Source organism: Leptonychotes weddellii, chromosome 11, assembly GCF_054177405.1.
Source record: "Leptonychotes weddellii isolate Sample4059 chromosome 11, ASM5417740v2, whole genome shotgun sequence".
Lineage (NCBI taxonomy): Eukaryota > Metazoa > Chordata > Mammalia > Carnivora > Phocidae > Leptonychotes > Leptonychotes weddellii.
The window spans coordinates 23,583,196-23,607,850 of NC_138379.1; the positions used below are offsets into that span (position 1 = coordinate 23,583,196).

Here is a 24,655-nt window from a genome sequence, read left to right on the forward strand (position 1 = left end):
GTAACTACACTTATCATGGTAAACGTTTCAAAATGTACATAAATGTCAAATCACTATGTTGTACACCTGAAACTCATATAATACTGTATGTCAACTATACTTGAATTAAAAAAAATTTAAAAAGAAAACCAGGGGGGAAAAAAACCCAAATACATCTGTCAAAGCAAATTATTTTGTGATTCAAATTGTTGCAATGTATTAACTACTACTAATGTCCAGACATTAACATATTCATTTAAGAGGTAGACAAAAATGGTCATGTGGGCCTGGATGATTATATCTCGTTTCAGGCTCTGAAGAAATTACTAGAAATGAACAAGCATGCAGCTGGTTATTTCTCACAACACATAACATAGTTCAAATTTCCAGGATTCAAATGTGTACGTGCCATGAAATGTTTTTTATTTTATTTTATTTATTTTTAAAGATTTTATTTATTTATTTGACATAGAGAGACACAGCGAGAGAGGGAACACAAGCAGGGGGAGTGGGAGAGGGAGAAGCAGGCTTCCCGCTGAGCAGGGAGCCCAATGCGGGGCTCGATCCCAGAACCCTGGGATCATGACCTGAGCCAAAGGCAGATGCTTAACAACTGAGCCACCCAGGCGCCCTAAATGTTTTTTATTTTAGCTTCTTCATTGTATTTTTTTGTTTGTGGCCTAGTTCCCTTACCAAATTAAATTTCTTCCTTTTATGAGAAACTAGTACAGCTGAATTTTTACTGTACCACAATTTTGTTCACTATTAACATGGTCTAGGATTTCTGGCATTAGGTAAGTCAAGTCTGTCTAAAGATACACATTTATCATATAACAATTCACATTTATATACCTTTGATTTCTAGACAAACATTTATACACCTTTGATTTAATGTAAGAACCTAATAATATTTTATAGAGTAGAGAAAAAGATTTTCAGGTGAATCAAAATCCAAAGTTATAATATTCACTTTGATACTCAATATACTATTTTTTCTTCTCTACAAATTTTAATAAAAATTAACTGGAAATTTTCTATAAGCTCAAAAGTTTTGCTACTTCTGTTTCCTTAAGGATATTTCCAGAAATTTGTAAGCCCATTAACCAAAGACTTATAAAACCACTATTTTATATCATTGTAATTGCATTATATTATTTATACTATCTTAAGACTGATTTAGATACCAAAGCAGGTAGAATGCTTAGGCTGCCTTAAAATACCCTACATATTATAGTTACGTTAAAAAAATTTTTTTAAGTGTATCTTTCAGAGACATACTATGGTTGAAAGAGATACACACATAGCCTGAAATTTGCTTTGAAATAATACAAAATAAATACAAAGTAGGGAGAGAAAGTAGGTGGGGGTATATATGAAACAAGATTGAGCATGTGTTGAAGTTTTTAAAGCTGGCTAATGAATAAGTAGGGGTCATTGTATCATTCTCTCTAAATGTGTTTGGTTGGAAATTTTCCTTAATAAAACTGTTATTGTCTGTAGTAGAAAAAATAAACTTCCAAGTGGCTAATTCACATTCTGGACTACTGGTTCACAAAAATGATTAATGCAAAGGAAGAAAGTATAATAAACATTAAAGGAAAGGCATACCCCATATTTTGAAACAATAGGTAAAAACAATTTTATAATTTATAAGATTACTATCTTAAAAATTTTTATAAACATGTCTGTTAAGTGTGATTAACATTCATACTCACTCCAAAGCTACTTTATGAGGATGATGCTAAAATGACCGTAAGGTGCACAACAGATCAAGGTTAATTAGCTAATATACCAGATTAGCTTTTTATAGCACGTTTGAAACCATCATCTCCTATGCTATATTAAAACATAATTTATAAGTCTTAGAAACAATTAATCATTGCATTTACAAAGGATCAGACTGAGCCCAAACTTGCTCTTGTTAAAAAAAAAAAAAAGGTTAATACAGAGATGTTAAACAATGACAAAACACCATCTCCAGTTTTGTTTTCTGTGTAGCCACAGTTCTACTTATATCCTATCCTTCCAAATTGTTCACACTTTTATTTTTGGCATTTTTCTACTAGACCCTTTGTGGCTCTGGGCAAATCAAACTTTGACTTAGTCTAATGTCTATTTAAGTGAGAATACTACCAGTTGCTTTACCAGAGTAATATTCATTTTCCAGTTTGCTCAATATGAGAAATGTTTTAAAATGTTAAGCCATTTAATTTAAGCAGATCCAAGCAAAAGTATTTTAGCTTATCCACATTTTTGTGTTTGTCATGCTTCATTGGGTTAGACAAATCTGGTCTCAAGTTATTTAAATAGGATCAGTCATCACACAGTAATGAGAATGATGAAGTCATATGAAAATTTCATTATTTTATGCTTAGTTATACCCCATAAATGCCTACAGGCCTACCAACATAGGACAAGCTACATGGTCAGAATTCCTAAAGAACTTTAAACTTACGGAAGCCAAGTTTAAATCTGAATATGAGATAACAAGTCAAAGCAGAATATATGCCAGCATTAAATATATTCTTTTTAAAAAAGATTTATTTATTTTAGAGAGAGGGAGAGTATGCATGTGCACAAGTGGGGGAAGGGGCAGAGGGAGAGAATCTTCAAGCCGACTCCCTGCTGAGCGCGGAGCCCAAAGTAGGGCCGGATCTCACGACCCATGAGATCATGACCTGAGCCAAGACTTATTGAAGTACCCTGCTTCTCACTGTAAAATATTTCTTCTCTTTTCAAAAGATTACTGCCTTCAAGAGTTGGATGCTTAAGCGACTGAGCCACCCACGGTGTCCCAGAATTAATTATTCTTTAGTAAATCATTATTTACAACGTTACTATATGATGGATACATAGCAGGAAAAACCCCAACTGCTCAAGGTAGACTGTCAAGAAACACCCAAGTTAGTGAAGATGGACCAACAATAAAAAAGCACAGAGAAATATTTAATATCAAGGATTGATGAGTGCTATGAAGAAACTTAAAGCAGGGTATAGGCTACACAGTGATGGGGGGTGTATACACTTTCCATTGAGGGTACTAAGGACAGACCTCTCTAACAATGTGACATTTTGAACTGAATGAAGTGATGGGAGAAAGCCCATGTCGATTATCAGAGGGAAGAGTGCTCCTAGCTGAGGAAACAGCCCAAAGACCCCAAGATAAGAGCGTTCCTACTATAGCTGTCCAAGGAACAATGAAAAATGTGTGTTTCATACAGAGATAAAAGAGACTGAGGGCAAGGGAGAATCTGTGGTCATGTTCTACAAAAAAATGAAAGCAAAACAAGCCCGTGTCCTCCCATTTACCCCTTCATATTATGCAATATGTCCACACATATTAGCATACAGCTAGCACACTGGTTAACAAATGCTTACTATTGACCAAACGAAAAGAGAATGGACTGCAATTGCAAAGGCCTAGACTGGAAAGGCCGAGCTAGACGGGCCTGAGCAAAAATTAGGAAACTGATCGCAGCAGCCTGGTCACATGAAGTCATCTAGCACATTGCTAAAATTGAAAACAGCAGTAGCGGCAACAAAGGATAAATACATAACAAAGAAAAGATTTTTTTGTAAGCAAAATTTAGCAAAGGAGTAGGCAATTTTTTTAAAACAAAACTTGTAGTCTCATTTGAATCGGTGGCCAAAAAAACAAAACAAAAACACCCTTATTGAAGTACCCTGCTTCTCACTGTAAAATATTTCTTCTCTTTTCAGAAGATTACCACCTTCAAGTCCTTGTTCACATATCACTATTGCAATTAGCCTGCCCAGTCCAAACTATTTAATCTGCACTGCCCCTAACCCACCTTCCATTCCTCCTTACCCTGTTTTCTTTTTCTCCTATCACCTCCAAACATACTAGATAATTTACAGTTATATTTATTTATCATCTGTCTCACACTCCACATACCCCAGTGAAATTACAGGACAGGGATCTTGGTTTTGTTCACTGATGTATCCCAAGCTCCCGAGTATTTAATATATGAGACATGCTTGGTAAACATCTTGGAAATTCCCTTATCTTATGTCAACCATTCAATCTGAGATAAACTCATATATCCAAATTTCTTCCAAAGCTTCATGAAAATATGTAGGAAAATAAGTCTAACTTTTGAAGTAACTGAGAAAGGATAACCTTCCAGCATACAGGTTAACTCCCAAGAAACTTAACATTCTTCTTAAAAGTCTCCCATCACTAATGGCTCTGACTTCTTTTCCATTTGCAACTCTACTTCATCCTAAACTCCCACCCCTCAAAAGTTTTCTCTGAGAGCCAGAACACCTCGTGATTAACAGCACAGTCTCCAAAGTCACACTTCATGGTTTAAATCCTGCCTCTGCCACTGACTAGCAGTGTGATTCTGAACAAGTTAATTAACAAGCTCTTTGTTTTAGTTTCTGTAAAATGGGCTAACAATAGTACCTATCTCACAGACTTGTGAGAATTAAATGAGGCAACATAAGTATCAGAACAGTGCCAGGCACATGGTAGGTATTCAATAAATGCTAGTTATCATCAACAGCTAACTTCAGTTCTCAGCTACCTACTCTTCATGCTCAGAAACCTTAACCTCTGAGTTTCTACTATTGTCTTCTACACAAATGTTTATTCAGACTCCCATATTCACCTTTCTGGTCTTGTCAAATGAGGACAAATACTTTAAGCAGATAAGAATGTCAAGAAGGCAAGGATGATAAGATAACAAACAGCATTAGCATCGCATAGAAAATTACTGGGCTTCACCCCAAACCTGCAAATTCAGAAATTCTGGGTCTAGGCCCAGCAACCTGTGTTTCAACAAGCCCTACAGGTGATCTGAAGGACTCTTAAATTGGACAACACTGATCTAGGGTAAGCTCATGTCAGGGAAGGGAATTACCAGACCTGTTTCTGCCTTAGGACATTTGTACATGCTCTTTCCTCAGATCTCAGGGAAATGCTAATTCCACAAGCAGAAAATTTTCTTGTTTATTTGCTTGCCTGATCTCCCATCCCCCCTCAAGAACAGATTTTGTCTTTTTTTAAAAAAAGATTTTATTTATTTATTTGAGAGAGACAGAGATAGTGAGAGGGCCCATGAGCCGGGAGGAAAGGGAGTAGCAGACTCCCTGCTGAGCAGGGAGCCGATCCCAGAACCCCAGGATCATAACCCGAGTTGAAGGCACATGCTTAACTGACTGAGCCACCCAGGTGCCACCAGATTTTGTCTTAATTGCCACTGAACTTCCAATGCCTAGAAGAGGTGCATGGCATATCTGTTGACCAAAATGAATTAACATTTCTACTTTTCTTTACTGTACCATTCTTTTTCTAGTCACCAGAAAAAGGTCAGTACTTCCCTTTTTCTCACCTTTTAACATGTACCCTTTCAACAACCTCAACCAATTTTCTTTAAGGTCTCTTACATCCATCTCATCCTTTCTATACCAATATTACTACCAATCTCCTATCCCCTCTGTGAGGGTTAATTTTATGTGTCAACTGGACTGGCCATAGGGTACCCAAATTAAACATTATTTCTGGGGGTGTCTGTAAGACTATTTCTGGATGAGATCAGCATTTGAATCAGTGGACTCAGTAAAAGCAGATGACCCTTCCCAATGTGGGTGAGCATCATCCAACCCACTGAGAGCCTGAATACTACAAAAGGTGGAGGAAGGAGGAATTTGTGCCTTTTTCCCTGCCTCACCTACTTGAGCTGGGACATCTCATTTCCTCCTGCCCTTGAAGTGGGATTGACACCATGGGCTCCCCTGGTTCCCAGGCCTCATGACTCAGACTGAATTATACCACCACCAGCTCTCCTGGTTCTCCAGACTGCAAACAGCAGATATAAGACTTTTCAGCCTCCATAAGCACATGAATCAATTGCTCACGATAAAATTCCATTATATTTATATAAATTTCCATTTATATATGTGTGTTTGTGTACATGTATTTATCCATTCTATTGGTTCTGTTTCTCTGGAAAACACTAACCAATACAGATTCTGGTATCAAGAGTGGTTCTAGAGGAACAGAATTTTAAGGATGAGTTTTCTGAAATGGTTCTGGGGTTTCTGCAATTGGCTTTGTAATCTGATTAGATTTAACAATGTGAATGATTCTTTCCAGAAGTAAAGAGCACTGATGGTCCATGGCATGAACTTAGAGGTCTCCAAAATACCTGCACTGGATACTCCCCTTATAAGCAGCAAGGAGCTAAATGACTCGGTATATACTTTCAAACATTTTTGGAAAACTAATGAATATAATGACATTGGTTGGTTGTTCCTAATGTCACTGGACAAAGTGGTGAAAAAAAGGGATGAGCTCAGGGATTTGAATTCCCAGCTCTAGGGCAGCATAAGTGACCTAAGAGCTTCTAGGTATTCCTGAAGGAGAGAGAGCCTTACCTCCTGTAGCCACTGGGCTGAAAGTGCTGAAAATCAGTGCAGAACCTCATCCTGTGACTGGCTGAATGACAATGCAAGTTGAACTCTCAGCCTCACACAGTGCCTACTGTTAAAATGAGGGCACTGATTGGGAAAAGATGAGATCCTAGAAGTTGGGATGAGGAGGTATGGGAAGAGAGATGAAGCTGGGGACACTGGGCCTCTAAATTCTTACCAGTCTTCTTTACCAGGGGAAGAGGTTTTCCCACCCCCAGGGGAGGCATCCTTTCTCCCTCCATCTGAAGGGATGAACCATGCACTGCCTGATGAAACTGTAATGACTTCCCCCTGAGGACGAGCTATGTAAGATAATGCTGATTCTCCTCAGGACCCACCCCTACCCACCTCTCTTTGCTTTTAGACCTATAACTAGACTCAAGTCTTAGCAGGTCCCTAAAGGTGAAGTACAGTATGTTAGGTTCATGACAAAGTGTGTTACAGTCTAAAAGACCTACTTGGATTTCTATTTTATACAGACAGAAATCTGAGGACCATGTGTGGGAATGGGTATGTGTGTAGATCTAACGGTGGAAGAAACATAGTTTGATCAGGCCAAATTTATTGACATGAGCTCACTAAGCAGAGATTCTGCATTTAACGCTGCAGCTTAGGGAGTCAGAAAAGGCTCTAGCAGTTTGGTTGGTTAGCTGAAGAATGAACTAAAAGGTGGCCACCATGAGTGAACTGGAAGTGCCAACATGCCTTGGTTTAATGTAGAGGAAGGGATTCAAAGGCTTATGGAAATTGGAATGTTCCAGTAGATTTGTCAAGACCCACTTCCCCACACTGGGAAGGTCCAGAAGACATACCTTCCACCAATACTGTGAAGAATAAATTTGCGAGAGAAGTCCTGGCATCCTTGAAGAGCTCTATGACCACCTGTCTCTGTGTCTCTGTGGGCCAAATCTTACCATAGAAACTGCAGTCAATTAATTGGGAAACCTAAACACAATGAGAGTCATTAGACTCCAGGATGGCTGGGCCAAAAGTCACTCAACCACCAAAAGCAAGGCAGACATGATTACCATAATGGAGAGCAGAGTCCATTACTGAAAACATATACTGTTAATCTTTCTCCCAGCCTTCCCCAAAGGGACCTACATATGGCCTTTTGCCAAGGTAACTGTGTATCAGAGAAAAGGAAATAATGTCAGACCTTTCAGGAACTACTGGATATGGGCTATAACCTGACACTAATTTCAGGAGACCCGAAATATCACTGTAGCCCACTAGTCAAGAGTGGAGGCTTATGGAGGTCAGGTTCAAGTCCATCTCACAGTGGGTCTAGTGGGTCCTTGAACCTGTTCTATGGTTATTTTCCCTAGTTTGAGAATGCATAATTGGAATGACAAACTTAACAGCTCAGAGAATCCCTACACTGATTCCCTGACCTGTGGAGTGAGGGTTATTATGGAGGGTAAGGCCAAGTGGATGCCATTAGAACTCCCTCTACCTCAAAAAATATTAAACCCAAAACAATACCAAATTCCTAGAGGGACTGCAGAGATTGGTGGCACCATCAAGGACTTGAAAGATGCAGGGGTGGTGATTTCCACCATATCCCCATTCATTTCTATTTGGCCTATGCAGAAGATGGATGGGTCTTGGAAAATGACAGCAGATTACTGTTATGTTTAACCAGGTGGCGAATCCCATTGGAGCTTCTGTATCAGATGTGGTTTCATTGCTCGAACAAATTATAACACATTCCCTTGTATCTGGTATGCAGCTATGGATCTGGCAAATTCCTTTTTCTCCATACCTGCCCATAAGCAGTTTGCTTTCAGCTGGCAAGGCCAGCAATACACTTTTACTGTCTTACCTCAGGTTTATGTTCACTCTCTACCTCTAAGTCATAATTTAGTTCACACAGATCCTGATCACCTTTCCCTTCCACAAGATATCACACAGGCCTATTACACTGATAATATTAATGCTGATTGGACATAATGAGCAAGAAGCAGCAACTACTCTAGACTTATTGGTAGGACATTTGCATATTACAGGGTGGGAAATAAATCAGACTAAAATTCAGGGGCATTCTACTTCAGTGAAATTCTAGGGGTCCAGTGGTACGGGATATGTTGAGATATCCTTACTAAGATGAAGGATAGATAAATTGTTGTCTCTGGCCTTCGTACAACCAAGAAAGATGCACAAGATGCACCTAGTGGGACTTTTTGGAGTTTGGAGGCAATATATTCCCCACTTGGGTGTGTTACTCTGGCCCATCTACCAAATGACCTGAAAAGCTGTTAGTTTTGAGTGACAAGAAAGGCTGTTTAACAGGTCCAGGCTGCTGTGCCAACTGTTCTGCCACTTGGGCCATATGGTCCAACAGATCCATCGGTCCTTCAAGTGTCAGCAACAGATAGGGATGATGTTTAGAGCTTTTGGCAGGCCCCTATAGGTGGATCACAACCACAGACCTTTAGGATTTGGAGTAGGACCCTGCCATCATATATAGATAACTACTCTTTTTTTGAAAAACCTCCCTTGACCTGTTACTGGGCCTCAAGAGAAACTGAACGTTTAACCATGGGCCCCCAAGTTACCATGGGACCCAAGATACCCATCATGAACTGGGTGTTATCTGATCCAACAAGCCATAAAGATGGGCATGCACAGCAACACTCCATCATCAAATGGAAATGGTATATACATGACTGGGCCCAAGCAGGCCCTGAAGACACAAGTTATATTAAGATGTGGCCCAGGGACACTTGGCTGGCTCAGTCAGTACAGCATGCTACTCTTGATCTCAGGGTTGTAGGTTTGAGCCCCACATTGTGTGTAGAGATTACTTAAAAATAAAATCTTAAAAAAAAAAAAAGTGGCCCAAATGCCCATGGTCCCCATTCCTGCTACACTGCCTTCTTTCTTCCAGCCCGTACCCTTACAAGTACCCTTACAATCAGTTGACAGAGGAAGAAAAGACTTGGGCCCGGTTTACAAGTAGTCTTGCAAGATACGTTAAGTACCACCTAACATAGATAGCTGCAGCACCACAGCCCCTTTCTGGGATACCTTTGAAGAACAGTGGTAAAGGGAAATCCTCCCAGTGGGCAGAACATCAAGCAGTGTAGCTGGATGTCCATTTTGCTTGAAAAGAGAAATGACCAGATGAGCAATTATATACTGATACATGTGCTGCAGCCAATGGTTTGGCTGGATGGCCAGACTTGGAAGGAACATCACTGGAAAATTGGTAACAAAGAAAGGTATATGGATACATGTCTGAATGGGTAAAAAATATTGAAGATATTTGCTTTCTATGTGAATGCTTACCAAAGAGTGACCTCAGCAGAGGAAAGTTTTAATCAAGTGGATAGAATGACCTGGTCTGTGGATACCAGAGCCTCCTTCCTCAGCAAACCCTGGGCTAATGAACAAAGGGGCCATGGTGGCAGGGATGGATGTTACGCAGGGGCTCCACAACATGCACTTCCCCACGCTAAGGCTGATGTGCATATGGCCACTGCTGAGTACCCAATCTGCCAGCAACAGGTACCAACACTGAGCCCCTGATATGGCACCATTTCCCAGGTTGATTAGACAGCTACCTGGTGACAGGCTGACTACACTGAACAGCTTCCCTCATGGAAGGGGCAAGACTTTGTTCTTCCTTGAATAGATACTCTGGATATGGATTTCCCTTCCCTGTTTTCAGTGATTCTGCCAAAACTATCATCTGTGGACTTATGAAATGCCAACACCTGCTCCATTATGGTATTCCAACACAGCTTTGCTTCTGATCAAGGAATTCACTTCACAGCAAAAGAAGTACAACAGTGGGCCCATTCTTATGGAATTCACTGGTTTTACCATGTTCCTCAACAACCTGAAGCAGCTGGCTTGAAAGAGTGGTGGAATGGCCTTTTGAAGACTTTTTTTAGTACCAGCTAGGTGGCAATACCTTAAGTACAAAGGCAAGGTTCTCTACAAGGCTATATATGCTCTGAATCAGCATCCCATTGCCTAGTACTGTTTCTCTGATACCTAGGCTTCCTGGGCCTGAGAATCAAGGGGTAGATTGGGACTGTCACCACTCGTTAACATCCCTAGTGAACCACTAGCCAAATTTTTACTTCCTGTTCCAGTGGCTTACTGCTCTGCTGGCCTAGAGGTCTAATGTCCAGCAGGAAGACTGCTTCATCAGAAGATCCAATGATGATTCTATTGGACTGGAAGTTAAGATTGCCATCTGGCTACTCTGGGTTCCTCATGCTACTGAACCAACAGGCAAAGAAGGGAGTCATAGTGTTGGATGGGCTGAATGATCCGGACTATCAAGGGGAAACTGAAATACTCCACAATGGAAATAAGGATGAGTATGTCTGGAATACAGAAGGTCCCTTAAGGTGACTCTCAAGTATTACCAAGCCCTGTGACTAAAGTCAATGGAAAACTACAACAACTAAATCCAAGCAGGACTAATAATTGTAAAGACCCTTTAGAAATGAAGGTTGGGTCACCCCACCAGGTAAAGAACCACAACCAGCTGAGATAGATACTTGCTGAAGGCAAACAGAATGGGTAGTAGAAGAGCTTGTTATTAGTACCAGCTATGAGCATGTAGCCAGTTAAAGAAATAAGGACTGTAATTGTCTTGAGTATTTCCTCCTTATTTTTCTCATGTTTTGGTATGTCTGTGTGTAAATTTTTTTCTTTCCTCTTATTTCCTTATTGTGTGACATAAGATGTACTGATTTTCTATCATAGTACTTAAAGTATTGTTAATTTTACATCCTAGTATTTAAGTTATGGGATAGCAAGAAGAAGAGTAAACATTACCAAAGGACTTAATCCGCTCTCCTGAGGAAGGGACTGGCATGTTTTCAGTTGTACACAAGATAGTTGTATCATGTTAGAAAAAATTATGATCTTGTTACCTTTATTTGGAGATTAAGAAAAGTTTAAAGAGATGCCTATAGGCGTAGGGGCACCTGGGTGGTGCAGTCGGTTGAGCATCTGACTCTTGGTTTCAGCTCAGGTCGTGATATTAGGGTTGTGAGATTGAGCCCCACGTGGGGTTGCATGCTCAGCGTGGAGTCTGCTTAAGAGTCTCTTTCCCTCTGCCCTTCCCCCTGCCCTCTACCTAAAATAAATTAATAAATCTTTAAAAAAAATAAAGAGATGCCTATAGATGTAAAGTTGATAAGGGGTGGATGTCTGATGGTTCATTTTATTTGTCACCTTCACTGGCCACAGGATACCCAGATTAAGCATTGTTTTTGCCTCCTTTTCCCCAGAACAAATCTGCCCTCTGTGCCCTGCCTCACTGTTTGAGCTGGGACATCTCAGCTCATTTTCTCCTGCCCTCAGAAATACATCATGGGCTCCCCTGTTTCTCAAACCTTAGGACTCAGACTGAATTACACAACAGGCTTTCCCAGTCTCCAGACTGCGAAGAGCAGAGCATGGAATTTCTCAGACTCCATAATTGTGTGAGCCAATTCCTCATAATAAATCATAGATAAATAGATAGATATCACAGTTATCATATATATCTCCATCCATATCCACAACAAATCATGTATTTCTCTGGAGAACCTTGACTAATACAACCTCTCTCCTGTCTGGTCTGATGAATTGCCTCTCATTTGGTATCCTGTTTTCTCCCTCTGCCAATTCTAATACATTATGTACTTAACTGCCAAAATAATCTTTTTTTAAAAAAAGATTTATTTATTTATTTATTTGAGAGAGAGAGAGAGAGCATGAGAGGGGGGAGAGTCAGAGGGAGAAGCAGACTCCCCGCTGAGCAGGGAGCCCGATATGGGACTCGATCCCGGGACTCCAGGATCATGACCTGAGCCGAAGGCAGATGCTCAACTGACCGAGCCACCCAGGCGCCCCTGCCAAAATAATCTTATTACAACACTTTATTTTTTGCTCATATCATCATCATCCTTCCCAAAAACCTTTCAAAGCTTTCTATTGAGATGTAGAGGTTACACTCCATGGGCTGTCATCAAAGCCCTCTCAAATCTAGCACTAACACACTGTGGTAGTATTATCCTGATGACCTCCCCAATGAAACACACCTTTGTAGAGTCTCTCCCCCATTACTCTGCACTGGGCCCAGGACTGCTTTGACCAGTAGACTGTGGAAGAAGTAAGGCTATGCCAGTTCAAAGATCAGTCTTTAACTGCTCTAGAAGATTCCACTTCCTCCCTCTTTGTAACACTTGCTCTTGGAAGCTCCCTCTTCATGTTAATCCCTTATTACACTCATGCAGCATTAACAATAATTCAGATCAGCTGTATGCAATTACCTGACAAATGCTTCTACGATCTCCTTGAACTTTATATAATTCTTCCTTCTAAGTTTCCAAAGCATTTCTGTAACTTTTTTTTTTTAAAGATTTTATTTATTTGACACAGAGAGAGAGAAAACACAAGCAGGGGGAGTGGCAGGCAGAGGGAGAAGCAGGCTCCCCGCTGAGCAAGGAGCCCGATGTGGGGCTGGAACCCAGGACCCTGGGATCATGACCTGAGCTGAAGGCAGATGCTTAACGACTGAGCCACCCAGGCACCCCAAAATTTTTGTAACTCTTATAAAGAAACAAATATTCTGCCTACTAGTACAGTTATTTAATTCATTTGCTGATGTTTACTAGGCACTTACAATGTGCCAGACACTGTTCTAAGTGCTGACAATAAAGCTAATATCCTATATGCTATTCTATATACTACAGAACGTGGCTACCATTCTAAACACTTTTCTGAGTTATCTCATTGAATTTTCAAGAACTCTACAAAGTATCCTCATTTAATACAAGAACCGCAGGCACAGAGAGAATAAGAAACTTATTTAAGAGCGCACTGCAAGTGGAGTCAAAATATAATCCCAAAAATTCTGACTTCAGAGTTTATGCTATCAACCCCTACTCTGTACTGCCTTCTACAGATGTGAACAAGACAGACAGGATCCCTGTTCTCATGGAACATGCATTCTATTCATGGCAGTGGGATGAGGAAAGGGTAGTAATAAAGAATACATACAAATCTACAAAATTACTTCAGAAAGTGATAATGCTACCAAGAATATAATGTTCTATGATATGATGCATTGATGAAAAGTTACTTTAGATGGGGCAGTCAGAGAAGGTCTTGTGAGGCAGTACCATCTGGGAAAAGACCTGGAAGTCCAGAAGAAGCGGCAAAGCAAAGACCTGTGAAGACAATACCTAATGAAGAGAACAGCCAGTGCAAAAGTCCTAGGACACAAATAATCTTAATCTTAGCATGTTTTAGGAACAGACATAAAACCAGTGAGGCTGAAAGATGGTACAGAGAGTAGAATGATGAGGTTGGAGAATAAGCTAAGGCTCAGATCACATAGGGCCTTGTAGGCCATGATAAAGACTTTGGATTTTCCTCTGAGTAACACTGGAAGGTTTTAAGCAGGGTGACATTATCTGATTTATATTTTGCAATGTTAACTGGATGTTGCACGTTTAAGGGCTAGAAGGGCTAAAGTGGAGGCAAGGAAAACAACAGGAGGCAACTGCAATAGTCCATGTGGGAAATTATGGATATGGAGATCAAACGAGCAGGATTTGCTGAGGGAATGAATATGGGACGAAAGAAACAAATCACAGATGGCTCCAATCTTTTGGGCCTGCCCTACTAAGCAAATGGTGGTATTATTTACTGAGGTCAGGGAAGATTAAAGGTGGACCAGGTTGGGGGGTTAAGGTTGGACATATTATGCTTGAAATATCTACTCAATATCCAAGTGGAGATGACAGGGAGGCAGCTAGCTAGATACGAATATAGAGGTATCAATTTGAAACTTACTTGATATAAGTGGCAATTTATCCAGAGCGAGTGAGGAGAGAAGGAAAAAGGATGGAACTCCAAGCCCCTGGGCACTTCCACATTTAGAAGCCCAGTAGAGAGGCAGCAAGTGTTTACCCTGTCACCCCTCTGGATCACAAGTTCTTTGAAAGGCAGGATAGTGTCTTTTTCATTTTTTTGGTACCCCACAGAACTTAGCTCAGTAACAGAAACTCAAAGATGCTCACTATAAGCTAATGAATTAATGAATGTCATCTGACTTCTCAAGCTTTCACTACAGAAATATAATACTTGAGGATAAAGGCAACCGTGTCTCACATATTGTGGGCACTCAGATATCTGTTTAATGAATGAAAAAAAAACTTGGACTAGGTTTTGCTAGATACATTTTAGTATTCATTGTTCCAGAGAGCACAGCAAGGAAAGGTAGGAAGCAAGCAGCAGCCTACGTCTTCACACTTTTTTTTAAAGATTTTATTTTATTTGAGAGACAGAGAGTGAGCAAGCGAGCGAGCGAGAGAGCACAAGCTGGAGGAGGGGCAGAGGGAGAGGGAGAAGCAGACTTCCCGCTGAGCAGAGAGCCTGATGTGGGGCTTGATTCCAGGACCCTGGGATCATGACTTGAGCCGAAGGCAGATGCTTAACCAACTGAGCCACCCAGGAGCCCCCATCTTCACACTTCTAACCAATGATGATCATGAACGCCTTAACCCCTTCATCTTGGTTCCCATTACAGGGTGGACGGGGAGAAGATGGGGAATGGCAGTAGAGGCTGCAGCAGCAAGAAAAGGGCTTCCAATTCCCACAGTAACTCAAGAGTTCAGGCCATCATGTCATAAACATGTATTAAGCACCAACTATATGCCAGGCACCAAAGTAAGTACCAGGTATGCAGCAGTAAGCAAAACAAACAGTGTCCCTCAAAGAGCTTCCATTCTAAAGAGGAAGATATCTATTACATAGATGGCGTATAGGTATATAATTGTATTTCTAAGAATTGTATGAAAGTACAGTAAAATGTACTGTGAGGGGCACCTGGGTGGCTCAGTCGTTGAGCGTCTGCCTTCGGCTCAGGTCATGATCCCAGAGTCCTGGGATCGAGCCCCACATCGGTCTCCCTCCTCTGCGGGAAGCCTGCTTCTCCCTCCTTCTCCCTCTGCTGCTCCCCCTGCTTGTGTGCTCTCTCTCTCTGACAAATAAATAAATAAAAATCTTTTAAAAAAAAAAAAATGTACTGTGAAAACATCCATACCATTTCATAAAACAATACGGAGGTTGGAAGGCAGTGGGGTTCTGACATGAGATACCTTAAGAAGTCAGGTTAAGAGGTGGGGAAAGGGTGAGTTACCTAGGTGGAGGTAACAGCATGAATGAAAGTTTTAAGGTAGGAAGGGATTTAGAATGGCCCAACTATGAGAAGAATTAGTTGAGGGAAGGAAAGAAAGGGTTCAAGATTATTTAGTTTGGAGGCTACTGCAGATATGGTAAAAAATCATGGTGGCTTGGATCAGGGTGGAGCAGTGGAAACAGAAAGAAGTAGACAATTTCAAGATATACTTAAGAGATAAAAAAGCAGTAGGGCTTGGTGACCAAGCACACACAACTCCCAGGTTCTGACCTGAGCAACTAGATGGACAAAGGTGTGACTTACTGAGACACCTCCCTAGACAAGCAGATATGGAACAGGTGTGGAGAGCATGAGTTCATCACAAAATGGCTGTTATATACCCAAGTAAATGCTCACAAAGGTTATGTGATTAGGTGATCAGAACATGTTTGGGCCTTAGACATATACATAGGCATCTCCAAAGAAGATATTTAAAGTCATAGGCATGGATGTAATTATCCTCAGGAGAAAGCACAAGAAATTCTATCAATCCAAAGCACTGGAAAAAATGACAGTATGTAGAGATCAGAAGAGTAAGAGCTATTGAAGAACAGGGAAAAGCAGTTAGCCAGGAAGGTACAAGGAAAACTAGAAAAGTACACTGCTATGGAAGTGAAAGAAAGCACATTTCCATCGGGAAAAAAAAATAGTCAACAGTGACATGAATACTGAAATATGGATACTAATGATACCCGGTCAGCCATAAAAGCTCATTTAACCCATAACATAGTCAGATTGCATTATTAGACTATCTTACTATGAAATAGTGCAGTATAGTAATTAAATGTGCAGGCTCCAGATCCACAATGTCCAGGTTTAAATCCCAGCTCCCCTACTTACTAGCTAAATGACTGTAAGTATATTACATTTAGTTATACTTTGACTTAGTATATACTTAATGTCTCTATGCCTTAGTTTCCTCATTCATAAAAAGGAAAGTAAAAATAATACCTACCTCGGGGTGTCTGGGTGGCTCAGCCAGTTAAGCGTCTGCCTTCAGCTCAGGTCATGATCCCAGGGTCCTGGGATCGAGCCCTGCGTCAGGCTTCCTACTCCCCGGAGAGCCTGCTTCTCCCTCTCCCTCTGCCTGCCACTCTGCCTATCTGTACTCTCTCTCTGTCAAATAAATAAAATCTTTTAAAAAAGAAATCCCTACCTCATAGAATTAATATTAAGTGTGTGTGTGTATGCATATGCTCATCACTTAAACAGCGCCTAGCAAAAATTAGTTCAGTAAATGATAGCTGTTATTACTCACAACATTGTTTCTATGGGGAAATACTTTCTGAACAAAAGAAGTTTATTTGAAATAACCTTTCACTAATTTGGGACTGTCCCTACTCCCCATAAACTGTGATCTTACAAGGTCTTTTTCCAAAAGCCTTGAGGGAGACTCTAGATTTAAAACTTATGAAAGAGTCCTTAATATAGAAGCTGACCAGTTTTTTTTGTTTTTGTTTTTAAGAGAGAGAACGCACCCAGGGCAGGGGGATAGGCAAAGGGAGAGAATCTTAAGCAGCCTCCACAGCCAGTTGGAGCCTGGCTCAGGGCTCCATCTCATGATCCTGAGATCATGACCTGAGCTGAAATCAAGAGTTGGACGCTTAACTGACTGAGCCAGCCAGTCGCCCCAGTAGCTGACCAGTTTTAGAGAAGCTAATAATTTTTTTTTGTTTTTTTTGGAGGGGTACCTATCCCACTCATTACACATTCATACTATGATCAGAAAAAATTTATGTATTAGGAAATTTGAAAAACTGGTAGCAAAAAAATTGACAATTTCAAGTGACAAAGTTACAAAAACAGATATAAATCTACTTTAAGCAAAGTATTTTTATTTAGTCACTTTCTGGTGCATATTCGAATACAAACACATCTATCATCACTATGACGAAAGAGCCTCTCGATGTTCAGTGCAAGATATAAATAACAGGTAGAGGAAAGGAAACAGATGTGCAGCTTCCTGATAATCACCTTATTTCCAAAAGTATACAAAGGTATTAATGGTATCTCAGACAGCCCCACGAAAAGTATTTCCAACTGCATTGTGATAGGCAATGATATGCTCATTCAGTCCCTAAAACTAACTGAGAAGAACACAAATAAATGGAGATTTACGAGACCAATTTTTATCCCTGAATTTCCCACTGACCTAGCAAGTACTATTTCAGAAATATTCAGAAAACTCTATAAACCCTAAGGTAAAATGTTGAGAGTTTCCCCTTAGCTCTTTGCTTTTTAATTGTTAAAACAACAGAAATACCTAATACCTGATGGAGCTGTTATACCAAAAAAGTACTATTTCAAAGTAATGAGAAATTGTTTATCATGTTCTTTCCCCATCAACTGATGAAAACGCTCCATTTCAGGATCAAGCAAAGACACAAAGTAGGGACATGTCAGTAACCACTGAATGTCATTACCATCTGTTAGCTTCTGAATAGGTTACTGGAAACAAGGTGACAGACAGGCTAATTCTTTATGGATAAGTATCCATATCACATCATCACAACTAGTACTCATTTGCACCTTTAAGAAGAAACTGCCACAAAGGGGAACAAAAACATTCAACTTATATATGAATTATGAAAAAGCTTTGTAAAATGTTATAAAAATATGAATAGGCTTCTGAAAATGCAGAATACTTAAAGATTTACAGGCCATATTTCAGATTCAGTATTTTCTATACAACTGAAATGAAAGAGGACATTACACAATTTGAAGAATAAAATGAGGTACAATTAAGAAGTGTGTGTAGCCCTGTACAGATGGCCTGATCCTAACACAAGATGTTAACAAAGCAAGTTGGTGGGGGAGGGGGAAAGCCTGCATTTTCTATGCTAAAATTTAGTTGACTCCACCCCCAAAATACATATTTTTAAAGGGGGGGTGCTTAGCATTTAAGAATCAATAACTTCCAAAAAAACAGAAAATAAACCTCTTTTAGATTATGTGTTCCAAATGAATCTACTTACTGTTTTCAAATGTGTTTGGGAAGTCATTCTTTGTTACTTTGATTAATAACATTTGGAAAATATGACAAGTAGATTTTAGTTTCTTGCCTCAGAAGTATTCTGCTAAAAGAAATAACAGAAACAACTGGGTAGAATTTGTTCCATTTACCTAATAAAATACTTTTCATTTAAAACATTAAAAATGCTGCACAAATACCTATCGTTATTGTTCACTGAAAAGAAAGCAATTGTAATTTGTAGATTATTGCACTTGATGCAAAAGCTACTTGAAAAACGATAGTCGAATTAGCACCAAAAAAATATTAATGGGAGAAGTGCCAAACATCTTTCAGAAAACTCCTTAAAATGTCTTAATAGTATATAATACAAAGTTATGACTATTTCTGAAAAGTTTCAGCAATTAATTAGCTCCAAATTGGCACATCCCATTATTATTCTTTTTTAAATCCCAGCTCTTTTAAACAAAGGACCTAAAATTTTCTGAGAAAGCTTATTTCCCTTTTCTTGAATCCAATTTTTCTCATTCTCTCTCAATCATCCCCAGGTATTATTTAAGACAAAGACCAACTACTCTTCACACATTATTTTCCCAATCATGAAGGTGGAACTTCCATAAAAACAAAGAAGATAACCTACAACACTGTAATATATAAAGTAAAAAAAAAAAAGTTCACTTCTGTCGTGACAATAGTGAAGAAATCTGATGAGATCATAAAGCCACGAAGCTTCCTGTTGGTAGCTGAGGATGAAGTCATTAGCAACCCAGGATTCCCTGGTCCTTGTAATCAGAAGCTGCACCTACCAGATTCTGCATTGTTCGGCAGAGGTAGCTTTAAAACACCCCGCTCCCGAATCGTCCAAAGCAGACCACGCCTTCCAGTTATCATTCAAATGGACCATTTCACAGTGTGGCACTACTACACATTTCCCGCGAGCTTAAATATCTAGTAAAAGTCAACATTTTAGATTCCCTTGGTCATGATGGAGCAAAGATGAACTCTTGAACCCCGCGCTACATAATGAACCGGGGTTTCAGAAGCCGAGATGGAGAAGCATGCTTCTGTTCTTCAACCTTTATGGCCTTCACTGACCACCCCCCACAATTTCTTCCCAACTCTTAGTCACCCCAAGGCATAGAAGGCAAAAAAGATTCCTTACTTCCTGCTGTTGTTAAAAGGGGAGGAAACCCAAGAGTAACTTTGAACGCGTGGAAGAGAAATAGCTTAATCTTGGCCACCACTGCAAACATATGTCACCCAGCCTCGTCGCAGCTTTCGCGCCCCTCCAGGCCCCCTCCCGGGCCCCACGCCCCAGGGGTTCTCCCGCAGCCCAGCCCTCCCCGGTCCCCCAATGCCAGGGACGCTGCTCAGCGCCTCTTCCTCTCGCGCCTCCCCCACCCTCACATTGCCGGGGTCCCCAAGACCACATTGTCCGTTCCAATACAATGGAATGTCACTGCCCGGAACCCTCCGGGGCCCCCCCCCACCCCCCCACCCCCCCGGAGCCAGTCCCGGGTCTCCCTGATCGCCCAGTTCAGGCACGAACCCAAAACTTCACCATGTGAGAGAGCCCAAAACCCGCGAGGTGACGGAGACCCACGACTCCCGCCCAGCCCTCCCTTTTACTCACAGTCCCCTACCAGTCCTAAGCGCTAATCCTGCACTGGGCGCCCCCACCCACCCCAAGACCACCTCACAGGAGTCATCATCCGCCTCTCCCCGCGCGGGCAAGGGCGAGGAGAAGAGTGGAGGGCTCCCCGCCCGGCCAGGACCCCTGGGCGGCGCTGCACAGGGGCGAAGGCCCCAAACGCATCCCCGGCCTTTCCTGGCCCACGACGACCCCGGCGCCCACCCTCCCTACCTGGCCTTGAGGCTGGGGCTGCTGCCGCTGCTGCAGCTGCTGCTGGCGGCGGCGGCCGCCGCGGCTCGGGGTTCGTAGGCCCAGGCGGGGGCGGGGGGTGGTGCAGCGGCACTGGCGGTGGCGGGGGCGGCGGGGGGCGCGGGCGGCGGCGGCGGGTCCGCGAAGCCGGAGGTCGCGTAGTTCCTGTCCATCGTGGGGGTTGCGTAGGGAGGGAGGGCAGCAGTGGGGGCTCCTCTAGGGCCCTGTGTATGGGGGGCGGGAGGGGAGGGAGGGGGCGGGGGAGGAAGAAGAAGAGGAGGTGGCGGCGGAGGGAGCTGCCCCCTCACATGGCCCCGGCGGGCGGACGGGCGGAGGGCGCGCTGGCCGTTCTCTGCCGGGGGAACCCAGGCCGCGGCGCGCGGCGAGGCCCCAGCCGGGCGTCAGGGAAGCGGCGGCATCCGCGGCCGGGACTCACCGCGGCGGCGGCGGCCGCTTCGCCCCATGTTGGTGGATTTCCCAGGATGCACCTCCCGCCCCCCTCCGCCCCGCGGCCTCGCCCCGCCTCCCCTCGGCGCCCCGCGTTCGCGGCTCCCGGGCCAGGCGGGCGGCCCGCGAGGCCTCTGCCGCTACCGGCCGCCTCTCTCAGGCCAGCAGGGCCGAGAAGGTTCGAGGCCTGCCGGCCCAGCCGGCTCCGGGCATCCGGAGAGGTGCCCGCCAGCGGTAGCCAACGGGCCGCGGACTTCCCGCCCTCGGCTGCTCCAAGGGGAGCTGTCCACGCTCGCCGCGCCCCGCGTGGGAAGGGGCCGCGCCCGCAGTTCGCCCCGCGCGAGGGAGGGGAAATTGAGAGGAAACCCAGCGTAGGTGCTGCAAAGGGGGAGGCTTGTCAACGCTTTGCCTGGAGTTCGTTATTTGACCCTTCGAGTTATTTTGAGTGTCTCAAATACTCAGTTCCCACATCGCGATTTCTTTCTCTGAGCCCAGTCCCAAACCAGAAACAGCTGAGCGGGCTGTTTTACAGTTCCGTTTACTCCCTTCCTGCACAAAGCTTGCTGGGCTAGAGGACCCTTTTCCTGCTGTTAGGGGAGATTTATATTCAAAGAGATTCAAATTCAAACGTATTATTTTCCAATCCTCGTTGAAAGGACCTTTCCCAGGGGCTCTTATTAACTGTCCCCACCCCCACCTTGGGGATTTTCTCATTCTGGATTTCAGAATCTTCTATCCCAAGGTAAATACTGCCTCTTCATTGATTAATCCAACTACCATCTGGATGACTTTAATTACAGTACATTTAAACTTAATATGCACACTTTGTGTTGGAGTTTTTTGTTTGGGACTTCAGGACTTTACCCAAACATTTCCCATGTGACCTCCACGCAGTTTGGCGGGGGTTAATTTAATGATTATTTTGAGGATCTTCTGTTGTATATCAGAGCTCTGTTTCTTCTATAATCATGAGTAGTGAAACTTAGAGTTCATGGAAATCATCGTTTGGCTCTTAAGGCATAAAGTAAAAGTTAAAACAGTGAAGTTTATATTTGACCAGCCCCCTTAAAAAAATCAATACTGGTTTAACACCTATTATGTGCTTAGCACAGAAATCTGCCCCTCAAGATAAGCTTAAAGGTTTAAACAAGCCAGACAGGCATAGTAGAAGACCTGATAAAGTTGATACACTATCACTGATCACCATTTAAAAGCCAGTTTAAATTTCCGTAATACCTGATACTGAATCTGCTATTCCGTGTGAGATTATTTTTGTTCTGGGAGATTCTTTTTCCCCCCTGGCGCCAACGTCCTTTTGTTCCTATTCCTTCCTTTTTGTAAGTCTTTCGGCACCTGTGATGCTTAAGAGTCTGGTCCCGGGGTGGGGAAGCAAGGAAGTGAGTAGTCGTTATTTACAAATGAATTCAAACGTGTAGACACAAGTGATCTTGCCAATTTTATGCTAATTTCAGTATGCATTTACCCAGGATATCTTTGAAAAGTAGTTTTCCGTGGGGAAGGAATTTGCCAGATAATTTGAGATCCTGCAGAGAAGTAACATAAATCTTCCTTACAATCTTTATTTTTCTTACTGCAGACTGGAGATCTGTAATCTAAATAAAAGAAAGAAGTTCTCACTACCAACTATTACACTTGTAAGTATTTTTGTGAGCACTAAAGTTTTGTCTTTACGGAAAGTGTAGGAAGTGGAGTGGCAGGCTATAAATGTTTTATGGCACTTAGTTTGAGATACCCACAACTGGTACTCAGAGTGAGTTACGTAGGCAATACCAAAGAAGTGGCAATAAGCCTTTATAGTCCCTCACACCATAGTGTAGTTTATTTATGTCACATAAATCAGAGAAAAGATATTAAGGGAAATTTTGGGTGAGTATTTAAAAAATAGTATTACTCTGTCACCATGTGCAATGTTCTTTTGCCCACTATTTCTATCTCAATTCTAAAATTGGGGGACAAGTTTTGAAAATCGATGACGTCAAAGGCAGTTTGGTTGCAAGATGAATTGAAATCTTACACTTAAGAAGGAGTCTTTCTTCATCCCCACTTCCATCTTCACTTCCTTCTGAGTTTATTATCCAGGAGTTAGTAATGCCTCAGAATATATCCATGCACCGTCTCCTCACATTTCCCGGCTTTCCTCCCATGCCATTAGAAAATCACCAAATGTTTCAACTGGTAGGAAGCTTGGAGTTAGACTGAGTAGTTCATCACCCTTATTTTGTTGAGGCACAGAGGCCTAGCATTCAGCAACTTGTTTAAGGTGATGGAGGCAATCATTTGGAGGAGGGAACAGTGGAACCTCATCTCCACTGAGGCAGCCTTGTTTGTTTGTTTGGAAAGGCAGAATTTGGGCTTACCTGACTGGAAATGTAGTCAATAAGTTCATATATTCCAGTGTTACAAATAGACCACCTATTAATTGGAAAGATCCAAGAAGGTCAAGTTTGTGGGTTTTTTTTTTTTTTTAATTTTTATTTACTTATGAGAAAGAGAGAGAGCACGCACGTGCACGGGGGGGGGGGGGGTTGGGGGGGTTGGGCAGAAGGAGAAGCAGACTTCCTGCCGAGTAGGGAGCGTGATGCAGGGCTTGATCCCAGGACCCAGGGATCGTGACCTGAGCTGAAGGCAGACGCTTAACCAACTGAGCCACCCAGGTGCCCCCAAGTTTGTGGTTTTACCGAGAATATCAGGAGTATGTTTGTGGGAAGTGGGTTGATGAGGGGAGGGGGCTTAGTTAGTTTTCCATTTTTCCTTTCTCTTCTGGCATTGAGGAGAACTTATAAGCCCCGTCTTTGCAGGGCAGCCCTGATTTCAGTCCCTGAAGTCAGCATCAGAAATTAAAACATCAGAAATGCAGTTAAGTCCCACTATCATTTTTCTCTGTCTCAGGGGCTTGACCCTATCACAGTCATCTTTTACTGCTCCCCTTTGCCTGTCATATCCCCCAGGGAGATAGCTCTGGAGTCAGAAGAGCCTACTTTTTGGAAGCCACAGCCTTACTCAGAGGTGTCACTGAAAGACAGTGATGAGGCACATTCCTCCCAGTGAACAGAACTTCAAGAAGCATACTCGATCATCAATTTTGTATGTATAGGAAGTGGCCTGAGCTATGGATATGGATGGACTCAGCCTCTAGTGAATGGCTTAGCTGATCAAGGGTCTGGAAGAATGAAGGTTGAATGATTGGAGACCAAGAGACTGAGGATGAAGAAAGATAGTTGTGCGGCCTGATGATGAAATCTTTCATTGAGTGTATCTTTTATCTCCTTGAGTAGATCACAGGAAATTTAAACCTCATTCTGTAGATGATAGTATTCTCATCAGAATAACCAATAAATAGGGGCACCTGCCTGGCTGAGTCAGTAGAGTACGTGACTCTTGATTTCAGGGTTGTGAGTTTGAGCCCCACGTTGGGTGTAGAGATTACTTAAAAATAAAATCTTAGAGGTGCCTGGTGGCTCAGTTGGTTAAGTGCCTACCTTTGGCTCAGGTCATGATCTCAGGGTCCTAGGATTGAGACCCGTGTCATCAGGCTCCCTGATCAGCGGGGAGTCTGCTTCTCTCTCTCCCTCTGCCTCTCCCCCTGCTCGTTCTCTCTCTCTCTCAAATAAATAAATAAAATCTTTAAAAAAATTTTTTTAAATCTTAAAAAAAGAATAACCAATAAATATCGAATATATATGTCCTAAGTTCTGTGCTTTGGGCTTTAAATGGATTGTTT

At 42.2% G+C, this 24,655-nt stretch overlaps 2 protein-coding genes across 7 annotated transcripts in view; one reads left to right on the plus strand and one right to left on the minus strand.

The window, feature by feature from the left end:
* QSER1 (glutamine and serine rich 1) overlaps positions 1-20,968 on the minus strand; it is an 81,350-nt gene extending 60,382 nt beyond the window's left edge. Inside the window, exons 1-3 of one of the 6 annotated variants that reach the window (XM_081798375.1) lie at positions 20,449-20,549; positions 19,391-19,532; positions 18,589-18,687 (exon numbers count right to left, since the gene is read on the minus strand). Coding sequence is in view for 2 of the 6 variants with exons in the window: in XM_031035376.2 (XP_030891236.2) it covers positions 20,449-20,639 (191 nt within the window). In the remaining 4 variants the exon portion in view is untranslated. Of the gene's footprint in view, positions 1-18,588; positions 18,691-19,390; positions 19,533-20,448 lie in introns of all 6 variants that reach the window. The other 5 variants (XM_081798374.1, XM_031035375.2, XM_081798376.1 and 2 more) reach the window with 5 other exon arrangements.
* A 50-nt stretch (positions 20,969-21,018) lies between these two features.
* CCDC73 (coiled-coil domain containing 73) overlaps positions 21,019-24,655 on the plus strand; it is a 198,234-nt gene continuing 194,597 nt past the window's right edge. Inside the window, exons 1-2 of the mRNA XM_081798391.1 lie at positions 21,019-21,655; positions 22,511-22,568. The gene's annotated coding sequence lies outside the window, so the exon portion shown is untranslated. The remainder of the gene's footprint in view (positions 21,656-22,510; positions 22,569-24,655) is intronic.